The sequence below is a fragment of the Simochromis diagramma genome, unplaced genomic scaffold (assembly GCF_900408965.1).
Source record: "Simochromis diagramma unplaced genomic scaffold, fSimDia1.1 OVJJ01000646.1, whole genome shotgun sequence".
Lineage (NCBI taxonomy): Eukaryota > Metazoa > Chordata > Actinopteri > Cichliformes > Cichlidae > Simochromis > Simochromis diagramma.
In genome coordinates this window covers 6,383,083-6,408,587 of record NW_024387279.1, presented here as the reverse complement: position 1 = coordinate 6,408,587, position 25,505 = coordinate 6,383,083, and the positions used below count along the sequence as shown (strand labels likewise).

Sequence of the window (25,505 nt, the reverse complement as noted above, 5' to 3'; positions counted from 1 at the left end):
GCTGGATCACAGCATGAAGTCTCTAGACTGGACTACAGTAGTATGAACACTGGATGATAAACATTTTTCTCTCTTTATAAATTTCTCCTGCTGCTGTTTTATTTATGTCTTTTCATTGTATTTCAGCTTGATTGTCTAATCTAATGTATTAACCATGTGTTTGTTTTATTTTAATAAAAACTCTTTAGAGTTATTAATAAGTTTTTGTTTTATTTTGGCTTTTGTTGCAATGAGACACACTTAGTGAGTAGTTGGAGGTGCTCTTTAGCGTAGATTGCCTCTCCAAGTGGCCAAAGTTAGTTGCAATGATTTGTAAGTTTAGTGGCAATACCGTGGTAACAGAAATATTATTATAATAAACTAATTTATGTAATTCTATGGACTTTATGTTGGTTAACAGTTCTTCTATTTGTTACATAAACTACTGAAATTAATCTCCGACACCTCTGACTTTCCAGTAACCAGGCTCTGTTCCTTTACAACCAATTTGTAATACAATTAAGGTTTATTACACTAATATTTCCTTGGGTACAATGCCCCTCGGCTGGTGTTTGTTTGTGACTACCCCCTTCCACATTCACATAAATAGAAATTATTCTAGTAAAACAAATATAGATAGATAGATAGATAGATAGATAGATAGATAGATAGATAGATAGATAGATAGATAGATAGATAGATAGATAGATAGATAGATAGATAGATAATCTTTATTTGTACAGTATTTCATTAAATGTACCTGTGTATTCTACCCCTACCTATAATCCAACTAATAGCACCGTGTTGCTTAACCCCTTCTTTAAGATACATGCCCACCTTTGTCCACCTCCATCACAGCCTGACATCAGTGGGTTTTTCTCAGGGTGGAAAGCTCATTCAGATCCACTGAAGACATTACATAACGTTTTTAATGACCTCACTGTAAATAATCAGTGGAGTTAATAATCTTAATAAACACCTTAACTTTTTCCATTAAATCTTTTTTTTCCCCAGATAAATAGGATGAGATTGAAGGTATCAGTGGTTTGTATTAAAAATCTAATCTGCAATGTGTCATTCAACCACACATCTGAGACAATAGCTTGTACTTGGAGGCCACTTCTGTGCCACGGCTCATTTTCTGTTCTTTGACAGAGATGATATGGCTGGTTTTAACCTGGCTACTGCCGTCATTCAGTCATCTTTTACCATGTGTCCGTCTCCAAGTCCCCCAAAACTGAGCAATAAAGATGAACATTTTTACCTGGGGAGCTAGCCAGAGCAATGAAGTGAACACTACTGACAGGAAACAGCAAAGTTTACTGACTGGAAATAACGGTCAGAAAAAAGGTCACATGAGACAGTGCTGCAGCGAGAAGACAACGTATTCATACTCAAGTTGTGTGGGTGTTTTATTTTTGTTTGTTTCTTTTGTTTTTTAATTTGCTGGTTTGTTTTTTGCAGGTGATATAGTGAAGGAAAACCATAAAGTTGCATAAACTATACTTTATTGATATACTTCAAATGTTAGATCATTGGTAATGTTCAGTGTAAATACAATATAAACTGCATATCTAGTTTTAATATGTTACATTTTATCAGACAAGCTTCATAACAAAGAAAGCATGAGGCAGTTTATTCCACCAAAGAGAAAATCAGATGGTTTTATGGGCTCTGTGCGTACAAAGATCCAAAACAAAACAAAGGCTATTTCAACTTCAAGTCTTCAAAGATCTCAGTCAGAGTGATTTCCGCCTGCTGTGAGAATTGTTCTTGCCCAGACAGAGTGCCACGCTGCTGGGGGAGGCTTGTGATGACATGGTGTAGAAGCTGCAAGGGGCCTGGTCCACTCTGTAGGAGATGGTACTGTAAAAGACAGGGTTGCTATGGCCGCTTGTCTGGTCACAGTGGGACTGAGAGGCGCTGTTGTAAACGTCCATGCAACAGCACATGCAAAGGAACAAAGCCTGGAGTCTGCTGGGTTCAGGCAGGTTTGCATTCTTGGGTATAATAGGTCTGTGCTCCTCTGCAGGAGAAGAGAGGAGGCTGACAAAGCTGTTGCAACCCTCCATGGGAAAGGTAAGCCTGCAAAGTTCATCTTCATCATCCTTACATAGGTCCTCAGCAGTTCCTTCTCCAGTGTCCACGATCTCCCTGTAGTCCTGCTCTTCTTCCCCTGCTGTGGAGCTCCCATCAAGCTCACCTGAGCTTACAGTGAGAAACCTCAACACCACCAGGTTAAGAAATGCTCCGATGACCGTCAGCCCAACTAGAATGTACATGAAGCTAAATGCCACGTAGGTAGGTTGCTTCTAGAGGGCATCTTTTGTCTGCAAGGCTACAAAATCTCCAAACCCAATGGTAATAAGTGTGACAAAGCAGTAGTAAGAGGCATTAAAAAAGCTCCAGCCCTCAAAATAGGAAAAGGCTGCAGCTCCTACAAACAAAGTGCTTACCCAAGACAGTAAACCCACCAGGACCATGTTTCCCATTGACACCTCTGTCTTCTATAAGCCCAGGCCCTGCTTGACTCTGCTCAGGAGGTATCTCACAAAAGTGTTGATCCTCTCGCCCAGGCTCTGGAACATGACCAGCGTCAGAGGGATGCCCAAGAGCGCATAAAACATACAGAAGGCCTTTCCAGCATTGGTGCACGGAACAGAATGGCCATAACCTGCAAAGTCAAAGAATAATACAGGTCAAAGGTTGAGTACTACTGTTTCATAGTCATCAAGCTCCATAGACATCAAACTAGTATATTGCTGCTTTAAACACTGCAAGGCAGGGATACTCACACATAACTCAGTGCAGGTTAAAGTCAAGTCTTTAAACTAATGTGAGCAAACATGGTTAAACCACAGATAAGTCTCACTAAAACTGCTTGCTGATGCTGTGCCAGGAAACATTTGGCTATCTCTCTATAACTGCAGCTTAACTGGTTTGGTCCAATCATGCTGTCCTCGTTAACCTCATTTCCAGAAGCAGCTGCTAGCGGTGTACACGTGTAAAAGCTCTGTTAATACCAGTATCCGCCACCTCCACAGCACTTAATAGCAAACTGAGAAACTTGGGAGGTGCAACTAAAGAGAAGGTTGGTGACAGAGCAGGCTGAACACACAGTGATAAGTGAACACTGTTTATTTGGGAATGCTTAACACTAGAGGCGGGCGGATTGATCTAAATATCGATACCAATGCTGGTATTGGTATCAGATCAGTACTAGCACCTCAGTATTGATACTTTGTTTCTATCCTATATGTTCAGTATGTAGTCCATGGAATTGTGTTAAATGAAAAATTACAAGTCAAACACGGGCTATGAAAAATATCGGAACTTTTTTTATGTTGACTGTCACATAATTTTATTTATAGCCTCTAGCACATTGAAACAACAGAAGCTGACTGAAAGTCCTTTAGTGATAAGCACATTTACATTCCAGGTCTCCAAAAAAAAACCCCACAAAAAGCTGGAAAATGTGTTCAGACTTTGCAAACTGATGATTAATCTCATTCATCTCACTGCCCTCTCCGACATAAGCCATCTTTATCGTTAAAAGTATCTGTATCAGTATTGGTATCACCAATACTGGCCCTGTATTTACATGGTATTGGCTTGATACCAATATTTTTCAATCCTGCACACCACAACTTAACATAAAAAGTGTTTACTGGACATTAACAGCAGGTTTTCTCACTTTAAGCCTGATCAGCTTTTTAACCTGTTTATATTTCTGCAATTAGTTCAACTTTTTGGGAAATGGTAAGGACATAGGTGATTAACAAAAGGCAACTGTTTCTACATAATATATGAAGCTACCAAGCTGTAAGAAAACATAGTGACACTTTAGCTTCTTAACATTACAGGGCGTGCACTCTTACAAAGGTGGTTTCACTCAGTCCTTTGTTCCGCAGTCTGAGGTTGAACAGGAAGGCTGGAGCTTATATCAGACCAATAAGACAGCACGTGAGAAATTGTAACTGAAAAGTGTTATTGTTTCATTGCTTTAGGTCTGTTCAGGCCAACCTTTGACTGCTCACCTATCCAGTGTGTACTCACCTCTTGCCTACTGCCATCTGGGATAGGCTCCAAGGTGGCTATAAGAGATTAAGGCTTCTGATCTGTACTTTTTTGTCACATAGAAGTAGTTTAAGTATTTTAAGAAAGGGTTGGGGGTTTTTTACCATTAAAAAATAAAAAATAAAAACTTTCAAAAACTTTGCACACTTCTTTACTACATATGCAGCTGCCTACATAATCACTTTACTGATATTTTGCTGAAAAGGCCAAACTACATCTATCTTATTCCAAGAATTTGGACCTAGAACAACAACAGCAGGTGTTTCTGGACAGCTTTGCTTTCTGTAAATAGGCTAATTTAAAACAAAACAAAACTTTAGCTGCGTCCCAGCATTACAAGGAGTAATAATTCACAATCAAAAAATCATTTAGGTAGGCCTAGTTTATGTGTCTATTTTCAATGAGTTGCTGTTCAGGGTCCAAAAAAAGAAAAAACGTCAAAAGAATTACTGCAAAAATCACACAATACCGTGAAGTCAGGCCACAACATTATATACTTGCCAATTGTAGTGATAACGGTGATGGCAAAGTAAAAAGAGCCGACGAACTTCCACTGCCTCCCAGCGTGATGCGGCTCTGTCTGATGGACCACTCACTAGATCTCATTGAAATCGTCCTTGTACTTTTCTTCAGCTCGCTCAGCTTCTGCTCCAGCGCCTTTTTTTCTTGAACTCTCGCTTTCTGACTCTAGTGCGTCAAAAACTGCGGCTCCTACAAGCAGGTAGAAAATAATTGAGAGGATGAGAGAGAGGGTCCTGATGTTCTGCGTCCTCATCCTCAAATCCAGAGTGCCCGGAGGAGGTGGGGAGGGTGCTGCTGCTCCTGCTGCTGCTGCTCAGAGGCACAGATGCACAGGATCAGAGCCATCCTGCACATGGGTTTCACTGGTCTTCACGGTGTAAAGAGGCCATGGGCCAGTTAGGAGTACAGCATAGGTCTAAATGGCTTGAAAGTGTAGCCTATAGTATTAGCGTGTGGTCAGGTGAAGCATGCTCACATAACCTCGTTTACTGAACTTTAAGAGGACTATGAGGACTTTTAACAAGTGCTAATGTGCTCAGTTCGGTTTCTTGAAACAGTTACAGTTATATTCGCTTTGATGTTGCAAGATTTCGGCATAGGGTGTTTAGTTTGTTTCACGTTTTGTGCTAGAGTATACATTTCATTTCTTACTTTAAATTCAGTTATAAGACAGACTGGAAGTTAGAAACTCACGCATGATACAATATGTCTAAATTAGAGCAGGACTATATTAAACCTTTTCTATGGGAAAAGTACAATAAAAATCATTAAATGTTCTACTAATGTAATACATGTGCATCACTGTATATAAAATATGACTGTAGTCGCTAACACCTTTTCTCTAGCGAATTTGAGCATATTGGCTATCTTTCATCTTTTTTTCCTTAAACCGGTGGTCATCAGGAGGGATGGTTCTGAATATTCCTGCAGAAGCTCCATGTCAGTGATGTCTTAAAGCACATCCTGCTTTAACCTCCATTTTACTTAAACTGCATTTGACTGATTTATGAAAATGGTTATCACACTGTATCAAAGAAGACCTAAAATTAAACAATAGACACCTTGAGGTCCTTTATATTTTAAGGTAAAGACCCTACAATAATACAGAGTAAACCCCAACAATCACATGACTCCCTATGAGCAAGCACTTGGCAACAGTTGGAAGGAAAAAGTCCATTTTGACAGGAAGGAAACATCTGGTAGACCCAAGCTCAGGGAGTGGAAGTCATCTGAGCCACGATCAGGGGGTGATCGTGGCTCAGGGGGTTGGGAATCGCATCTGTAACCGGAAGGTCGCCGGTTCGATCCCTGGGCTCTCTGTCCTGGTCGTTGTGTCCCTGGGCAAGACACTTTACCCTACTTGCCTACTGGTGATGGCCAGAGGGGCCGATGGCGCGATATGGCAGCCTCGCTTCTGTCAGTCTGCCCCAGGGCAGCTGTGGCTACAACTGTAGCTTGCCTCCACCAGTGTATGAATGTGAGAGTGAATGAATAGTGGTATTGTAAAGCGCTTTGGGTGCCTTGAAAAGTGCTATACATATACAAAAGTTTATACATGGGGGAACCAATTACGTAGCTCCACCTGTACGTTCAAGTAGTATTTGCTACAAACAAATACGGAAGCTTAATCAGCATCCACACTAATTAAATGTAAAGTTGTGTATTCTGTACCTCACATACGTGGCAGCCTTTTAAAGAAACACAGCATCACCAGCTACCCTTTCTGGACTCTCATCCCTGTATTATTTTGCCCTATGAAGTACTCCTGTCTGGAGTAATCACACTACCCACAGCTATAGTATTACTCTCAGCAGTGAGGCATTAGCTGGTGGCAGCGTTGACCTTTATCAAGCGTACAGCTGCTGAGCCAACTACCACCCTAGCTGTCGTCATTAACTACATTCTGCGCGCTTGCCGAGTGAGGCCGTCTGTAGAGGTGGTTTGTGTGTACGTATCAGTGCAACTGTGCAGGGCCCTCGTTTGAGGAGCCTTCACTGAGATTTCCTGTGGCATCTGTTGGATTTTCGCACGTGCTAATCGGGTTCACGGCAGCGCGATCAGAAAACAGGCCAACTGCCTTAGCTCCATGCTGCAACTTATTTCACTTTCACAAAGTTCCCATCTATTTTAGGAGGGCAATCCAATTTGTGGAAACTATTCTTGCACTGAAGCGAGCCATAAAGAGCCTAAGATCTGTCATTAAAATCCACAGTTACTGCCTCCATTCCCCGCAGAACATATGACTATCACTATGCTGTGTTTTCATCTTCTACAGCCAATACAGGACCTTAGCTGCTCTGGTAAGCACGAATGAATCGACTGCCATGCAGAGATTAGCGATGTAGCATTCTGACAAGTCTTTATTTCCTCTAATGGCAGAAAGAACAGTCCTGTTGAAATGAGTATGAGAGATAACAGCCTCATCATGGAGCACTAAGTGAATGCACACAGTGCTTAAACAAGTACAGATCAATTCCTTTTGCAAACTTCACGTCATAGGAAACAAATATTACCAAAGCAGTGTTATATAGTCATAAATATATAGCTCATTGTAGCGTGCCATAAACCCAAAAAGCAACTGAGTTTATAATAAGGGCGTCTGTGCTGGTTTGAAAACTCCATTCATGAAATAATGGCACTGCATTATCTGATGTACTCATCCCATATCTCTCTGTTCAGCAGGACAATTCATACAACCTGTTATCTCTCATGGGAAGACATTAAGAGCAGGATGTCCACCGACTCGGGTCCAGACACTCATCTGTCCAAGTGCCATTCTCGTAGAAAATGAGCCATGGAAATATACTGCAAACATGATGCTATCTTTGCATTGATAACAGCCACAGTGGGAATACGGGCAGTGGATACAATGATCATATAGTATAAAGATCCGGAGCATTTTTATCATAAATATAAAAATTCTAACTCTTTTTTTTAAAAAATAAGTAGAGGCTTCACACATATTTGCAGACAAACATGTCTTTAGTGACAAGGCTACAGTGTCACAGAGGGAAACAGGCTTGAACTTTGCAGCTAATCTCAACAGGCTTTTGAGCCTTTTAGCCAAAAGGGCATGGACATGGTCTGTAAGTCATGTACGTCAGAAAGGGCTCCTAATCAAGACACCTGCAGTGAAGATGACTCTGACTAGAGAAAGTACTCTTCTAATTTAACTTGAATTTATTCTAATTTATCAAATGCAGAAAAAAAATCTCATTTTTAGACACCTGCAAATTGTAATATTTATTATTAATCATATTGAAATGATGAATTTAATGTGACTCAAGCACAAAGGCAAGTTGGAAAACTTCCTTGATTTCATATATAAAAAGGCAGGTTTTACTCGAGCTTTGGCTGCCCTGGGAGGGAATAATATTTACTGAGTGTACCTCACTATTGGGGTGAAGGTGTGACTAAATTATGGGTTATCTGTGCAAAGGGGATTCCTGACTGTTTATGCAATTACAGGTAAACTTTGTAGCTTTTTAAGCGCCATAAATTTTTATTTATTTTTAAATGCAAAAATAGGGTTTTAAACCAAGTCTTGGAAATCTAAGGTGTTGAGCCCCTTCACTGGTGCAATGTTTAGGTTTAATTTAAGGGATGTGTCCCATACACTTAAACCGTGATCATTAATAAGATGAATAAATATAGAAATATATAAAAATTGGTTTATTAATTAGATATACAGCCAAGTCACATTACAATATCATAACAGTGAAATAACACAAGCCCAAGTGAAGGTATTTGGATTTCTGACATAGTTTACTTTTAAAAGAAAATTAACTTTTACACGTCAACCAAGTTTTCCCAAACTAAAGTCTAGTCTACTTTTGATTTGCAGCAGCGTGTGAATAGTCGGTAACATGATGCCGGCGGTCGGTAACATGTTGTTTGTCGCCGCAAAATTTAGTTTCGGTTTTCCGTGAAGTGCGTAAGGGAAAGCGAAACTGACTGACCGATTAGCTTCACACATGAGGGTTATGTCGGTGCTGTGTCGCTGCTGTAAAGTAATAATGTATTGGTTTGGATACAATGGGTTTCGCTCGCTTTGGGACTGGATAGTGCGCAACAAGAATCCTTTACTGTTCTTCCTTTTTCCACTAATTCCACTGTTTAGATTTTTAACTTATTCAAAGAAAGGCGGAAATGAGCCTGAAACAAGCGACGACAACGCACGTCTACTCAGGAATTCACTTGACGATGAAGAGGGTATTAGTGCCGGACAGAAGAGGTCCTCAGACGACGAAGATGGGGTGCCCGTGAGCAAGCGAGCAAAGTCTGACCAAGAGGACTTTCAAAATGATCGAGTTGAGACCGCTGATGAAAATGTGAGTAAAGAAATGAACATTTACAGTAACGGGCGATCATGCAGGTTTCTCACCAAACGTTTTAAGTTCGTATTCTGTGAATGTAAAAACAAGAATTGATCAACTGTATAACAGGCAACTTGGAGATACAAACATGGCATAATACCGTGATTTGCTCTTTACTTTATTCGTTTTAGGTTTCTATGGTACACCCAAATGAGTCTGAAATACGCACAGAAAATGCAGTTGACGAAGGGAAGAAGCTGACAGGGTCGGAAGAGGAAGAAGAGGAAGAGTTTGACAGCACAGAGTATCGAGTTCACACTACAGATGAATTCTACTGCGACTATGATTCAACCTGGGAGACCGACCCGAATGAGGAGAGCCCACCCAGCAGGATCAGACAGACAACAAACTCCAACTATGTAAGTAAGCCAGTGCCTGTCACAAGTGCTTTGATTTTCCATGTCTGCTCACAAATCATTTACTGCAGGCATAAAAGGAGCCACCTGTCACAGGCCCACAGGCCCAAGGTGTTAGATGGCTCCTCCAGAGAACTTTATTGAGGTGATAGCTCTGTTCACATTTCTTGATTTTTCCTGCAAGAAAAAAATCACAAAGATGGCTCAAAAAAACAACAAAGACAGAAACCAATTTATTGTAATTAAAGATGGAGGATCTCCAAGGATGATCTTTGGGTTACTGAATGTCTCCTTTAGCTGTGCAGTGTTACCCCTGAACTCCATTTGTCTTCTGTGTTCCAGTACAAGTTCAGCAGATTTGAACGTGCTGCGAGAGACATGCAGAACTACAGACATGACTACCCTGTAAGTCTCACACACACACACTGTAAACACACACTCTCATGTTTAAGCACAAGCCAAGCACATGTTGTTCTTTTATGTGTCCCTGCAGAGCCAAATCAAGACACAGCACAGGAAGAAGAACACAAATGTATGTAAACGTTTGTTTTTAGATTTATTTCAAAGAAGAACAAAATAAATGGTTTGAATCAAATTCTTTTCTCTTGTGTAGGACAACAAGTCTAATCTGAATTTCTACCTTGGAAAGAAACGATCGGTGCCAGACGGTAGGCCTTTTTAGTAGAACAAAGTATAGAGTCAAGTATGTCCATAAAGTGGAAGTGAAATAAATGTTTTTCTGTAATTTATATGTTCAAGAATGAGAGCTTATAAAATTCATTCTTTTATTCAACTAATCCTCTCAATATCTCCATGTCATCAGAACCTTCAGTGGCCTTAAACGGTACTGATATTACACAAGAATGCTATAATCATGAGATGTCAAAAAAAAGATATTTTTTGATACTGACATATCAGTTTGAGCCACCTCAGTGATCACTGGATAAATCGTAATCTGTGCAGCTTCTTTTACAAACAGATTTATTTGCTGTGACTTGTATTTGTTACCAGGTGTCAGCATAACTGAGTTCCATGAACAATGGTATAGGGACTATAAAAGCCTTGAGAATGTGCACACATATATTCAGTGGTAAGTTACTCTATAGTCACAAATATGATGTAAAAAGTTCAGTTCCAGTTTGTAACGACATTTTCTCTCAAAGGTTGTTCCCACTGCAAGAACCAGGAGTGAACTATGAGGCCAGTACACTGACAAAGGAAGAAATTACGGTAAACCTGTGAAAGTTACCAAGTTATGATTTAAAATTAAAACATGTCTTATACACTGATAGAGGTTCAATGTTTCCTTCAGGATTTTTGTAATCACAGCCTTGCAAAGCAAAACCTGCTGAAGTCGTACAAGCTCATGTTGGACTTTTATGGTATCGTGTTGTGTGATGAAAAAACTGGAGAAGTCAAGAAAGCAAAGCACTGGGAAGAAAGATTTGACAACCTTAACAGGTAAAACTACCTCAGAATTTAAAAAAATCTGTGTGCAGTAAAAGTGACAAAAAGCTATAAATGATCTAATTTTGGGACTGATCACTGTCTGACAGTCACACACACAACAGCCTGCGCATCACTCGCATCCTGAAGTGTCTGGGAAACCTGGGTTACCGTCACTACCAAGCCCCTCTGGTCCACTTCTTCCTGGAGGAGACTCTGGTCAACGGACAACTTCCAAACATCAGGGACAGCGTCCTCAGCTACTTTATGTTTGCTGTACTTGATAAGAAAAAGCGCAGAGGTCTCATCAAGTATGCATATTCGAACTATGAGCCTAAAGATGAGTTTGTGTGGTGCCCAAAGAAAATCCAAAAATTGTGGTCAAAGCAGCCCAAGGCAGCAAAGGAAGAGGCCGCTGACTCTCTGGAGTCGCAGGAGGACACTGTGATTTCTGACAGTGAAGCACAAGAAGAGGAAAACCTGTCTGCAGATGAGTCGTGTAACAATGCAGAGTATGAGTCTCATGAGGGTGAAGAAACTTTCAGCCATAATGAAGATTGATTGATGGCAATGAAAAGCTTATGAATAATACTGATAAATTGCACTGAAGTATGGAGTGATTTAGTTCAACACTGTAGATCTTAGATTACTAGCAGGTTATTGTGCTTTACACACTGAGTCAAAGGGCTTGATTCTTTATAGAAATGTTTGTTTACTTCAATATTTACAACTTAAAGTTTGGATTTTTATTCGCAATTAATTCTTTTTCTGAACAAAAAAAATGAAGCGTTCTGAAATGGATGCATGTTTTACACAAAATTCAAGGGTTAATGTTATTGTGTGACTATGTGGGATCAATTAATTACTATAATTGCTCAGTGATGAATGTATCTTAAATGTTTTTGAGTTCTTGTGTCTAGAATTAAAACATTCTCATTCAGAAAGTTCACATCTTGTTGTTTTATATCTGTCTTAATTTCCTTTCAGAGTTGCATATTCAAATAGCAGGTTAGTACAGGTTGTGGCCAAAATAAAATTAGAGGGTGGCAAGATAAAGAATGTTACAGTCAGTTACAGAGTTAAATCATGTATTACTACAGTTGGTCACTTAACAAAAGGACATAAAAATCTCTGACAGACTCCCAAATATTGCTGCCCATCAAAGGTTAACAGCCTCAACTGTTCACTTTCTAATTCTGTCACCTGACTCCTTACACCAGCAATCATCACAGCTAAACAACAATGTGAAGGCAAAGAAATTACACCCAACTTTAAAGTTGAATACTTGTTCCATTAATATTTAAAAGAAAAAGGTTTTTAAAACTGAGGCAAATTTCATCAAATGGGTTCAAACAGTTGAGCTGAAACAAAAATAGCCTGTGTTCCCACCAGACTGTGAGCACCATCTTTTGCAGGCTCCACAGAGACAAAGGGAGAGCATTTAGATTTCTTTCTTTTTTAAAAAAGAAAAATCACCTAAATCGACAGCATGGATGGGAACAGCAGGAATGTAACTGAGAATATTGCTGAAGTAAAGCTTTAATGTACTTTTACCTTATTTAGGTATTTCTATGCCACTTTCTGCTTTTACTCCACTGTGTTTATAATGCAAAGATTAGACTTTGTACTCCATGCTGAAAGGCAGAGGAGAGCGAGCGTTCTCAATTGCAGCTCCGATGCTTTGGAATAACCTTCCCCTCCATATTAGACAAGCGTTATCAGTGCAGGTCTTTAAGTCCAGATTGAAGACCTATTTTTATTCCCTGGCTTGTAACTCTGCAGGAAACTGACACCTTTCTTATTAATTTTATTGTATTTTTAATAATTTTATTGTATTTTTAATTTTGGTAGTTGTTTTGATCTGTGTTGTTCAGCACTTTGGTCTGCCTGGTGTGTTTTTAAAGTGCTATACAAATAAACGATGATGATGATGATGATGTAAATGATTTTAAAGCTCTGATTTCTTGCTTTTATTATTTTGCAGATAAATTGCATTCCTATATATCAAGTTACCCAGCCATATACACTGGTGTGGGAAAAGTGTTTGGGTTTTGTTTTTGGTTTTTTGCTATTTTGTCAGACTTAAATGTTTCAGATCATCAAACAAATTTAAATATTAGACAAAGATAACACAAGATAACACATATAGTTACTTAGATTACATATTCTGATATCCTGTATTCAGTGTTGGGAAGGTTACTTTTAAAATGTATTCCACTACAGATTACAGAATACATCAGAATCAGAATCAGAAAGGGTTTTATTGCCAAATGTTGAGCGGGTTTACAACATTAGGAAATTGCTGCGGTGCTTCAGTGCAAACATACTGTTATAAATACTGTTATAAATTAAGCTTAAATAGACATGAAAATAAAAATGAGAATAAGAATTAAAAGTGCTAAGTAGATAGATAGATATATACATGATATATACATGAGTGCAGGTGGTGATCAGTGCCAAACATGGAATGATGCAGTGAACACAGCGTAGGGTCACGTGTTAGTGGTGGGAACAGTCATACGGTTATTGTTCATGTGTCCAACAGCAGAGGGGAAGAAACTGTTCTTATGGCGAGAGATTCTGGTGCGAATGGACCGGAGCCTCCTGCCTGAGGGGAGCAGGTCAAACAGACTGTGTCCAGGGTGAGAAGGGTCAGCTGAGATCCAAGCTGCACGCCCCAGTGTCCTGGAGGTGTACAGGTCCTGCAGAGATGGGAGTCTGCAGCCAATCACCTTCTCAGCAGAGCGCACAACACGCTGCAGTCTCTGTTTGTCCCTGATAGTGGCTCCAGCGTACCACACGGTGATGGAGGAGGTGAGGATGGACTCGATGATTGCAGTGTAGAATTGCATCATCGTCTGTGTTGGCAGGTTGAATTTCTTCAGCTGCCTCAGGAAGTACATCCTCTGCTGGGCTTTCTTAATGACGGGGGTGATGGTGGGCTCCCACTTCAGGTCCTGGGTGATGGTGGTATCCAGGAAGCGGAATGAGTCCACAGAGGTGATGGGGGTGTCAGTCAGGATGATGGGGGGGAGTGGAGCTGTGTGCTTCCTGAAGTGCACAATAATCTCCACTGTCTTCTGGGCATTCAGCACCAGGTTGTTGTGGCTGCACCAGGACACCAGACGTTCAACCTCCCTCCTGTAGGCAGACTCATCCCCGTCCGAGATGAGTCCAATAACGGTGGTGTCATCTGCAAACTTGATTAGCTTGACAGACTGGTGGGTGGAGGTGCAGCAGTTAGTATACAGGGAGAAGAGCAGGGGAGAAAGAACACAGCCCTGAGGGGAGCCGGTGCTGATGGTCCAGGAGTCCGAGACATTCTTTCCCAGCCTCACATGCTGTTTCCTGTCCGTCAGGAAGTCAGTGATCCACCGGCAGATGGGATCAGGCACATTCATCTGGGAAAGCATGCCCCAAAATGTATTTTGTAACATATTCCATTACATTACTCAGTGAGAGTAACGTATTCTGAATACTTTGGATTACTTAATATATTATCATGCTTTTTTACAACTACGTGAATGTACTATTGCTGTGTGATTTATTACTGCAGGTTACTCGCCATACCAATACCAACTAGATTTTTAAATCTTAATATAAAGTGAGTAACAGTAGGGTGGACATTAGGTAAGGCTGCACTTTTTGCAGCGATCTCGTATAGAAAACGATTCCGCGCGTATATAAAACAGGTCTGTGGCTCCGAACTGTAAAGGCGTAAAACCATAAAGGGACCTCTGGCTAATATGTCGGGTTCCATGTCGGGCTCGTAGCCGAAAACTAGCTTTACTTTGTTCTCTGGGTCAACTTTGTACGGTGGCCCCTAGAGACAAAGCACGTACAAACTCCAAAACACATGCAAACTCCAAAACACATGCAAACTCCAAAACACGTACAAACTCCAAAACACTTGCAAATTCCAAAACACATGCAAACTCCAAAACACATGCAAACTCCAAAACACGTACAAACTCCAAAACACTTGCAAATTCCAAAACACATGCAAACTCCAAAACACGTACAAACTCCAAAACACTTGCAAATTCCAAAACACATGCAAACTCCAAAACACTTGCAAACTAAAAAACACTTGCAAAATCCAAAACACGTACAAACTCCAAAACACTTGCAAATTCCAAAACACATGCAAACTCCAAAACACATGCAAATTCCAAAACACGTACAAACTCCAAAACACTTGCAAACTCCAAAACACATGCAAACTCCAAAACACGTACAAACTCCAAAACACTTGCAAAATCCAAAACACTTGCAAACTAAAAAACATTTGCAAAATCCAAAACACTTGCAAACTAAAAAACACATGCAAACTCAAAAACACATGCAAACTCCAAAACACGTACAAACTCCAAAACACTTGCAAACTCAAAAACACTTGCAAACTAAAAAACACATGCAAACTCCAAAACACGTACAAACTAAAAAACACTTGCAAAATCCAAAACACGTACAAACTCCAAAACACTTGCAAAATCCAAAACACTTGCAAACTAAAAAACATTTGCAAAATCCAAAACACTTGCAAACTAAAAAACACATGCAAACTCAAAAACACATGCAAACTCCAAAACACGTACAAACTCCAAAACACTTGCAAACTCAAAAACACATGCAAACTCAAAAACACATGCAAATTCCAAAACACAACGGAAGTGCTCCAGGACGCTAGGGGCAGTGTTGAGCTTTTGTTACCTAGTAACTACACAAGCCAGGACGTCCCAATGACCGGATTTGGGGTCTGCAGCCTTAAAGGCCGCATTTTAAGACCGATTACGTCACAGCAACAAGAGAAGGCTTTCCCAATTCAAAGGCTGCTCGAAATGCGGCCCTCAAATGCGTCCTTAATTTCCCTGAATTTTAAGGATGGGTCGGTGTAGCCTTCATGGCCCAACATATCCCAGACTTCATAGTGCGGTGGTGGTGTGGATAATTTTGCCGAAAAAAAACGGTGGAAGCGGAGCGGACGAAGAGTAAACTTTCAGAAGTAAGTACTGAATATTATGTCACTTATTTATGCGCAAATATTTTTTTAATGAAGAACATTAAACCATTATTGTTGGCCACATGTCGGGAAAGTTATGTGACATTAGTGATGTCTGTACTTTAAGAATTAACTTGGTTTTAAAGCCTTTACTTTAAAATATATATATATAGTCGACCTTAATCTTACAGAGATTGTGATGATTTTGTGGATAATTTAAGTCAGTCATATATCCACAAACACAACAAGCTGAAAGTCAGTGATGCTGCTCGGTTTGCAGTCCTGAATATCACGGCACAAGCAGGATCCACTGCACTGTTTAACGTGTGTTTGAACGAGCTGACGGTTCACTCGTTAAGCTGAAAGAAAGATGCTTTAATCACAGCAGTCACACATGTGTCTGCTGTACCATCTGGGAACTCTTCTTGTTTCGTAATAACACAAACACTAAATCCTCCTTCTTTTGTGCTGTTTTGTAGCAGTGTATACACCTGAGACTGTCACCTGTCTGTCTGTCCTGCACTCTCTCTCTGTTTCTTTCTCTCTGATTGTGTAATAAAAGTATGAACATGTGTTTATAAGTTACACTTGTGTTTGAATCCTGCAGCTTATCACACATTTGATTTCCATGTGTGACAACTGCAAGTGTCCAGAGTGAGGACAGACTGAGGGACCCACCGCTGCACATCATCTGTGAGGCTTTGCACCCCTGATGATCCACCAGGACAATCTCAGCAGTATGTGAGGAAGAGGAGGAGGAAGAGCCAGCAGCAGCTGACAGATGGAGAGAATAGACAGACTGTTCCCTGTCCCTGAAGGACTGCTAGAAAAGTTTAAAATAACTAATTGTCTGTCCTGAATCAGTCTTATTAGGTAATGTTCAAATAATTTGATCATTCCAGTGTTTTCAGTGTGGGAGAAAGTACTCAGGGCTGTCAAGTTACACACTATGAAAGGCAGCAACAAGTTTAATATTCAGAAACATAAAGTATGTATCAGCAGCAGAATGGATCTAAAAATAACTGTTTGTTCCAGTTCTATGAAGCTTTGAGTATTTTGGATTAGTAGCACTGCTGTGTTTGTTGCATCATATTGCTGTAATTGTTTATATGCTTTATATATTCTGAGGTAAGTTGATCTATAGTGTTACATCATATTCTATAAGGATGTTATGTGTTTGTATACTTTCTGCCCAGTTTGACCCATTTAGCAGAAGTCAGCCTGTTTAAGGCTCTGATATCTATTCTGTATGACTTAAAGCAGTTATGACATGGTCTGACTTTCTCACCCAATAAAGGAATATTTCATATATCAGTCTACTCTTCATTTTATCAGAAACGGTTATCACAGCTTGTACATTTTCTTTTTATAAATATATGTAAGCAATGAGCCAAATTTAGTAATGCCAACATACTGAAGAAACAACATTTGTCTCTTATATATGATACACCTATATATGCACTGTCAAAGATACTTGTCTTTGAGTGAAGATTTAAGGTGATAGGACATATAAATAACTGCAACTTGAATCTGTACTGAAGCTCAGTATTTGACGCAGAGTTCATGTTCACTGCTGTAATAGCTAATAATGATTAATATAATAACTATAATATTGGCCATATTATATTTACATTACCAAAGTGATATGACTTTAGTCTCATGAACAACATCAGCTAATTGTTATTTACTAACTAATCTTGAAATAACTGTTCAGTACAGAAATGAAGCCCAAAAATCATGTTTTACTGTCCTGTGGTCTCAGCCTCAGATACTTATCAAATCACAAAGCTCTTGTAGAAACAAACAAACAAATGAACAAAATATGTTCTCCCTCATTTCTGTCAAACCAAGTTGTATGACACGTTTCCAGCTGTTAGTATCATGGTTGCTAGGCAACCTGGGAAGCGCGACGGAGACTAGACCGTCCCATACAGACAAACTTGCCGTTTATTTTGCAAATCGAGCTCAACACTGCCCCTAGCGTCCTGGAGCACTTCCGTTGTGTTTTGGAATTTGCATGTGTTTTGGAGTTTGTACGTGTTTTGGAGTTTGCAAGTGTTTTGGATTTTGCAAGTGTTTTGGAGTTTGCATGTGTTTTGGATTTTGCAAGTGTTTTGGAGTTTGTACGTGTTTTGGAGTTTGCATGTGTTTTTTAGTTTGCAAGTGTTTTGGAGTTTGCATGTGTTTTGGAATTTGCAAGTGTTTTGGAGTTTGTACGTGTTTTGGAATTTGCATGTGTTTTGGAGTTTGTACGTGTTTTGGAATTTGCATGTGTTTTGGAGTTTGCAAGTGTTTTGGAGTTTGTACGTGTTTTTTAGTTTGCAAGTGTTTTGGAGTTTGCAAGTGTTTTGGAGTTTGTACGTGCTTTGTCTCTAGGGGCCACCGTAAACTTTGCTAGCGAGAGACAGAGAAAGACGTTGAAAGGCTTCTCCAATGGAACTTATTGTTTCGGAGAAAAACACGAACACAGTGTACAGTCGAGTCTTAATAGCTTACTTACAACTGGGCTACACTGCCCGTGAGGCTACATTCCTTAGGGCAAAGCCTGTAACACTTTGACTATTGCTTTCATATTAAATAATTTTTTGAAGAATCATTTTTTAAAAATATTTCTTCACGTCATTATGCAGCTGCAAGTAGAGGTGACATGGGCCGCTAGATTGAGACACGGGCATTAGAGGCTCTTAATGCGTGCTTTGTTTGGGTTTCCAGCGGCGTGCAGTGGCGGTCCTGCAGTCCTGAACACTCCCTCTGGCGCCCCCCCCCCACACACACACACACACACACAAACACACACACAGAGACACCTCGCAAACGGAGGGCGCCCTTACTCCCAGCAAATGGGCGATAGAAAACCGATCGGTGCCTATGCCATTCCCAATATGCGCTGGCTGACGTCGGGGCAGCATGAGTACGAGCAATTTTTTTTATTTTTTTTTGCCGATGCCCGTGATGCCACCCCCAACCGCGATGCTGCCCCGGGCAACTGCCCGTGTCGCCCGTATCTACAACCTCTACTGCCGGCGTGGAATTACCAACAAGAGAGAGGGGACAGCCTAACATATGAAACAGGAAAAGACCCCCGTGTAATCCATTTATTTCAACAAACTGTATTCTGAATACCACCTTTTTAAACGGTAACTGTAACGGAATACAGTTACTCATATTTTGTATTTTAAATACGTAACGGCGGTACATGTATTCCGTTACTCCCCAACACTGCCAGTGGCCACCCTGCTCTGTTCACCCCTGTGTCACCTTATTTTACAAATCCTGGAAACGCCCCTGACCTGCATCAGTGGGCGGTGCTAAACACTAGTCTCCCTTTGATCTGCAGACAAATACATAATAGTTACGCTATAATATTAATCATGTATATCCTGCCTATATAAGCATAAGAAGAAGAAGAAGAAGAAGAAGAAAGAAAGTTAGCATGTTCTTTTCTGTGCTCCTTTTATATAATTATAAGGGAACATGATATCTGTATTCTGTCTGCAAAGTTGTCTTTGGACGGGAAAAGTGAAAGTGAAACAGACTATGAGATATAAACATAATGGCGTGGTTTAGAAACAAGAGCTCTGCTTCACCGTACTCAACTTTGGACAGGAAAGTAGACAGAAATGAGTCTAAAACAAGCACAGAAAACGAAGATTCATTCAGAAGTTTATCTGAAGACGCAGAGGGGGATGTCAGTGAGGGTCAACATGAGGCTGACGAAGGCCGGGAGTCCGGGAGGAAGCTGCCAGGGCCAGAAGAAGAAGAGTTTGATAGCAGAGAGCATGGAGCTGGCACCACGGTTGGATACAGTGGGATTCGCTCGCTTCGGGATTGGATAGTGCGCCGCACACAGATGGTGTTTGGACCTTTAACTTTTTCAAAGAAAGACAGAAATGAGTCTGAAACAAGCGATGACAACACACGTGCACTCAAGAATTCACCTGACGATGCAGAGAGGGTTATTAGTCCCGAACTAAAGAGGTCCTCAGATAATGGTGAGGAGCCCGAGACCAAGTGGACAAGGTCTAACCAAGATAACTTTCAAAATGATCGAGTTGAGACCGCTGATGAAAATGTGAGTAAAGAAATGAACATTTACAGTAACAGGTGATCATGCAGGTTTCTCACCAAACGTTTTAAGTTCGTATTCTGTGAATGTAAAAACAAGAATTGATCAACTGTATAACAGGCAACTTGGAGATACAAACATGGCATAATACCGTGATTTGCTCTTTACTTTATTCATTTTAGGTTTCTAAGGTACACCCAAATGAGTCTGAAATACGCACAGAAAATGCAGTTGACGAAGGGAAGAAGCTGACAGGGCCGGAAGAGGAAGAAGAGGAAGAGTTTGACAGCACAGAGTATCGAGTTCACACTACAGATGAATTCTACTGCGACTATGATTCAACCTGGGAGACCGACCCGAATGAGGAGAGCCCACCCAGCAGGATCAGACAGACAACAAACTCCAACTATGTAAGTAAGCCAGTGCCTGTCACAAGTGCTTTGATTTTCCACGTCTGCTCACAAATCATTTACTGCAGGCATAAAAGGAGCCACCTGTCACAGGCCCACAGGCCCAAGGTGTTAGATGGCTCCTCCAGAGAACTCTATTGAGGTGATAGCTCTGTTCACATTTGTGGGTGTAAGGTTTTTCCACAGAACATCACAGAGATGACAAAATGAGTCAAAAAGACATTTAGAGAGAGATTTTAAAATGTTCAGAAACAGATTAAAACCACAACAAAATACAAATCACTTTCGAACTGATAATCCTACCCCTGAATTAAAATCAAAACAAATCTGTCCAATAAAAGTGACAAACAGCTGTAAATCAGGGGGCTCCAACTTAAATGAGCTGTGTGCAACTGCTGGCACTGTCATCTCATTGGAGGGCCACTTTAGTGTTCAAGTAGTACAAAAAAACAAACAAACTCGTCCTCTTTTTCTGGCCAGACACGTGGCTGCACTTCTGCTGTAATTTTGTTTGTATTTAAAAAATAAAATAAAATAAAAACGCAGACCTAAGTGTACATATTAGTTTCTGACTGCTAGTGAATATTGTTTTCTTTACAACTAACTCTCTCACTGAACACAGCCAATCCCTCAACATGTTTGTGCTCGCTGCTCATATTAAATTATTTTTTGCTTTTTAAAGAACTTATTTTTACAGTGCACCCAACAACAAACAAATCCTCCCTGACGATAAAGTAACTTCAAGGGCCAAAATGCATTATATTTCTTCACATCAATATAACCACAATTTTGAGACCCCTGCTATAAATGATCTAATTTTGGGACTGATCACTGTCTGACAGTCACACACACAACAGCCTGCGCATCACTCACATCCTGAAGTGTCTGGGAAACCTGGGTTACCGTCACTACCAAGCCCCTCTGGTCCACTTCTTCCTGGAGGAGACTCTGGTCAACGGACAACTTCCAAACATCAGGGACAGCGTCCTCAGCTACTTTATGTTTGCTGTACTTGATAAGAAAAAGCGCAGAGGTCTCATCAAGTATGCATATTTGAACTATGAGCCTAAAGATGAGTTTGTGTGGTGCCCAAAGAAAATCCAAAAATTGTGGTCAATGCAGCCCAAGGCAGCAAAGGAAGAGGCCGCTGACTCTCTGGAGTCGCAGGAGGACACTGTGATTTCTGACAGTGAAGAGGAAAAACTATCTGCAGACAGTCTGTTTTCATCTAGATGGTTAAGACCTACTGGGTGAAAGGAAGATGATAATGAACCTGAAACAAGCAATGTAAATATACCTCCACCCGCTACTTCATCTAACGGTGCACAGAAGGGTTCTAGTGATGGTAAACATGAACCTGTGGGAGTGAAGAGGGCCTCAGATGAAGGCAGGGAGCCTGTGTAAGTGAGCCGAGGGCCTGTGACAGTTTCTGTCATAGATGATTTATTATTTCTGCAGGTGTGCCCACAAATCCTTTTCTATTAAGCTGCAGGCATGCAAGACTTAATCAAAGAGCCCTAGTTGGCAAAGGCCCATGGGCCCAAGATGTTAGGTGGCCACAGGACCAACAACTTTGTTTAAGTAATAGTTGACAGTGCTTGTTGAAAGGTCATTTCGATGAATAATCACAAAGAGACTTAAAAAAATATAACAGAGTTACATAAAGACATTTACAAAGAGATTTGAAATGTCCCAGAGGGACAGAAAAAAGTGGAAAGAAGCTCAAAAGAACCACAATGGTCAGGTTTCTCTGCAAAAGAAATGCAAAATTACTGTGACATGATACAGACCTAAGACACCACTATTTAATGCAAACTGCAAAAAAAAAACACACAAAGCATACCTGATGTTTTTCTTTTTGTGACTCTTACGTCTGTGTGTGATTGTTGGGGACCTTTTTACCGGCCTGTGCCCCGGAGACTTTGGGTTCATTATCCATCTGTGACTTCAAGGATGGTTCTTGGGTTACTGAATGTCTCCTTTAGCTGTGCAGTGTTACCCCTGAACTCCATTTGTCTTCTGTGTTCCAGTACAAGTTCAGCAGATTTGAACGTGCTGCGAGAGACATGCAGAACTACAGACATGACTACCCTGTAAGTCTCACACACACACACTGTAAACACACACTCTCATGTTTAAGCACAAGCCAAGCACATGTTGTTCTTTTATGTGTCCCTGCAGAGCCAAATCAAGACACAGCACAGGAAGAAGAACACAAATGTATGTACATACACATTTATTGTTACACTTACTTGCTTTATTTTTAATTTTTTTTTAAAGTGAACTGTCAGGTCAAATTCTTTTCTCTTGTGTAGGACGACAAGTCTAACCTGAATTTCTACCTTGGAAAGAAACGATCGGTGCCAGACGGTAGGCCTTTTACCAGCACCCAAATGTCCTTAAACTGAACATAACATACATGTGTTTTCATTCAAGAAAAAGAGTTTAGTAGATCTGTTTTGTTATTCATCTCATCTTTTCCAAGTATTCAAAATATCTTCATGACATTGGAATAATTTCAGAGACCTGAAGAAGAATACCATTTCACACAAGGACATGGAGTCAGAAAAAGATATTTTATAGCACAGAAATATCAGTTTGAGCCACCTCAGTGATCACTGGATAAATCGTAATCTGTGCAGCTTCATTTACAAACAGATTTATTTGCTGTGACTTGTATTTGTTACCAGGTGTCAGCATAACTGAGTTCCATGAACAATGGTATGGAGACTATGAAAGACTTGAGCACGTGCAAACCTATATTCAGTGGTAAGTTACTCTATAGTCACAAATATGATGTAAAAAGTTCAGTTCCAGTTTATAATGACATTTTCTCTCAAAGGTTGTTCCCACTGCAAGAACCAGGAGTGAACTATGAGGCCAGTACACTGACAAAGGAAGAAATTACGGTAAACCTGTGAAAGTTACCAAGTTATGATTTAAAATTAAAACATGTCTTATACACTGATAGAGGTTCGATGTTTCCTTCAGGATTTTTGTAATCACAGCCTTGCACAGGAAAACCTGCTGAAGTCGTACAAGCTCATGTTGGACTTTTATGGTATCGTGTTGTGTGATGAAAAAACTGGAGAAGTCAAGAAAGCAAAGCACTGGGAAGAAAGATTTGACAACCTTAACAGGTAAAACTACCTCTGAATTTAAAAAAATCTGTGTGCAGTAAAAGTGACAAAGCTATAAATGATCTAATTTTGGGACTGATCACTGTCTGACAGTCACACACACAACAGCCTGCGCATCACTCGCATCCTGAAGTGTCTGGGAAACCTGGGTTACCGTCACTACCAAGCCCCTCTGGTCCACTTCTTCCTGGAGGAGACTCTGGTCAATGGACAACTTCCAAACATCAGGGACAGCGTCCTCAGCTACTTTATGTTTGCTGTACTTGATAAGAAAAAGCGCAGACGTCTCATCAAGTATGCATATTCGAACTATGAGCCTAAAGATGAGTTTGTGTGGTGCCCAAAGAAAATCCCAAAATTTTGGTCAATGCAGCCCAAGGCAGCAAAGGAAGAGGCCGCTGACTCTCTGGAGTCGCAGGAGGACACTGTGATTTCTGACAGTGAAGCACAAGAAGAGGAAAACCTGTCTGCAGATGTGTTAGGGAAAATATTCTAAAACACTTCTTCGGTAAAGACTCAGAGAAGAGAAACACACAGAACTTCTTGCTAGCAAGGGCAGCCTCCAGACTGAGACTCGCGCTGAGCTTTGCCCTGGTCTTTATTTATACTTCAGTGGTGTGTGTGTGTGTGTGTGTGTGTGTGTGTGTGTGTGTGTGTGTGTGTGTGTGTGTGTGTGTGTGTGTGTGTTACTGCTTGTCAAAGGGTCATATACATAAAAGCACAAAAGGTACATCCTTGGTCACAAAGAGGGTAGTCTCCCCCACCCTAGATGGTTCACCCTAGATAACACGGTGGGGAAGTCCAGCAGTTCATCTAAACAAAAGGCACTTAGACTAAAACAGACATAGCTATGTTAAAACAATAAAACAAGGTGCAACCTCTCATGCTCCCAGGACGTGGGGGTGCATTCCTGGGGTGCACACCAAGCCTGCAGCCTGTTAAAGATCACACAATTAATTATATGCCTCTAAGTATACATGGTTAAATATTTCCTAATACAAATAACTACAAGCAGTATTCTACCATATGCAAACTTATATCACTAAAAGATTATACTGACTACTAAATACAATTTTCCATTGACAAGATGAGTCGTGTAACAATGCAGAGTATGAGTCTCATGAGGGTGAAGAAACTTTCAGCCATAATGAAGATTGATTGATGACAATGAAAAGCTTATTCATCTTATGCTGAATAATACTGATAAATTACACTGAGTATGGAGTGTATGCAGATCCAGTGATTTAGTTCAGCAGTGTAGTTAGTCAAAAGGCTTGATTCTTTATGGAAATTTTTGTTTACTTCAGTATTCATCATCTTTGAATATTTGAACTATAAACCTAACGATGGGTTTGTGTGGTTCCAAAGGAAAATCCAAAACGTTGTGGTCAGGGATGCCCAAGCACAGAAGGAGACTCTGAATCTTAACAGTGATTTTTATGCTGCTCTCCTTCCTGACACAACCTCAGAGGGATATGTGTCTCCTTCTGGTATTGAAGATTGATGTTAAATGTTAGGTGAATGTATAAACCACTATACCATGTGGACAAAATTTATGAAACACTACTTAAACATAACTACAAAATTGTTCACGCCCCCCTGGAAATAAACTTTTAAACTAGAAAAGCCACAATCCTTCCTTTTCCTGAGACAACTGACATCAACCCATCTGTGGTTAGATTCAAGCACCTCTGTCTGTAATAAAAAAGGATGAAATGTGATGTTTTTACTGAAATGCCAGGCAACATTACTGGTTGTTTTTTTCTGTCAGCTAAATTTCTGTCTTCAGTTATGTGTTTTTTAAGGGAACTGTCGGTTTCATTAATATATATCACGTTACATGGATATTGTATCATATAAATTCATTCTCTGTCTTACAGGTGATAAACCCCACACCTTCTTTGGTTGCATAAAGGTTGGATAATGTTATATTGTTTATGCAGGTTACAATTTGAAATGGCCTTGAAGAGGCTTGCTGATACACTAAGCCTGTTTTTCCTCCTTATGGTTTTAAAACCATTCAGGTACTTGAAGTTTTTACCCTTCATCACCTCATATCGTTATTTTTTCATTGCTTTTTATTTTCCTTGCAGATGTAAAAAAACAAAAACAAAAAAACAACCCAAAACAA

At 40.2% G+C, this 25,505-nt stretch overlaps 2 protein-coding genes and 1 pseudogene across 2 annotated transcripts; 2 read left to right on the top strand and 1 right to left on the bottom strand.

Moving 5' to 3' along the window:
* Window positions 1-1,236: 1,236 nt before the first annotated feature.
* On the bottom strand, window positions 1,237-4,932 carry LOC120715994 (annotated as a pseudogene).
* Window positions 4,933-8,517: 3,585 nt separating this feature from the next.
* LOC120715951 (opioid growth factor receptor-like protein 1) lies at window positions 8,518-11,526 on the top strand. Its single transcript, XM_040003250.1, has 9 exons — window positions 8,518-8,909; window positions 9,086-9,313; window positions 9,653-9,715; window positions 9,804-9,842; window positions 9,924-9,978; window positions 10,322-10,400; window positions 10,474-10,540; window positions 10,623-10,771; window positions 10,867-11,526. Exons 1-9 carry the CDS (start codon window positions 8,553-8,555, stop codon window positions 11,315-11,317), a joined length of 1,488 nt encoding a protein of 495 aa, XP_039859184.1. The 5' UTR covers window positions 8,518-8,552; the 3' UTR covers window positions 11,318-11,526.
* Window positions 11,527-19,203: 7,677 nt separating this feature from the next.
* On the top strand, window positions 19,204-25,075 carry LOC120715950 (opioid growth factor receptor-like protein 1). Its single transcript, XM_040003249.1, has 10 exons — window positions 19,204-19,830; window positions 20,007-20,234; window positions 22,265-22,327; window positions 22,416-22,454; window positions 22,550-22,604; window positions 22,925-23,003; window positions 23,077-23,143; window positions 23,226-23,374; window positions 23,468-23,847; window positions 24,462-25,075. The coding sequence occupies exons 1-10, from the start codon at window positions 19,312-19,314 to the stop codon at window positions 24,530-24,532; spliced, it is 1,650 nt and encodes a 549-aa protein (XP_039859183.1). The 5' UTR covers window positions 19,204-19,311; the 3' UTR covers window positions 24,533-25,075.
* The last annotated feature ends 430 nt before the right edge of the window (window positions 25,076-25,505 follow it).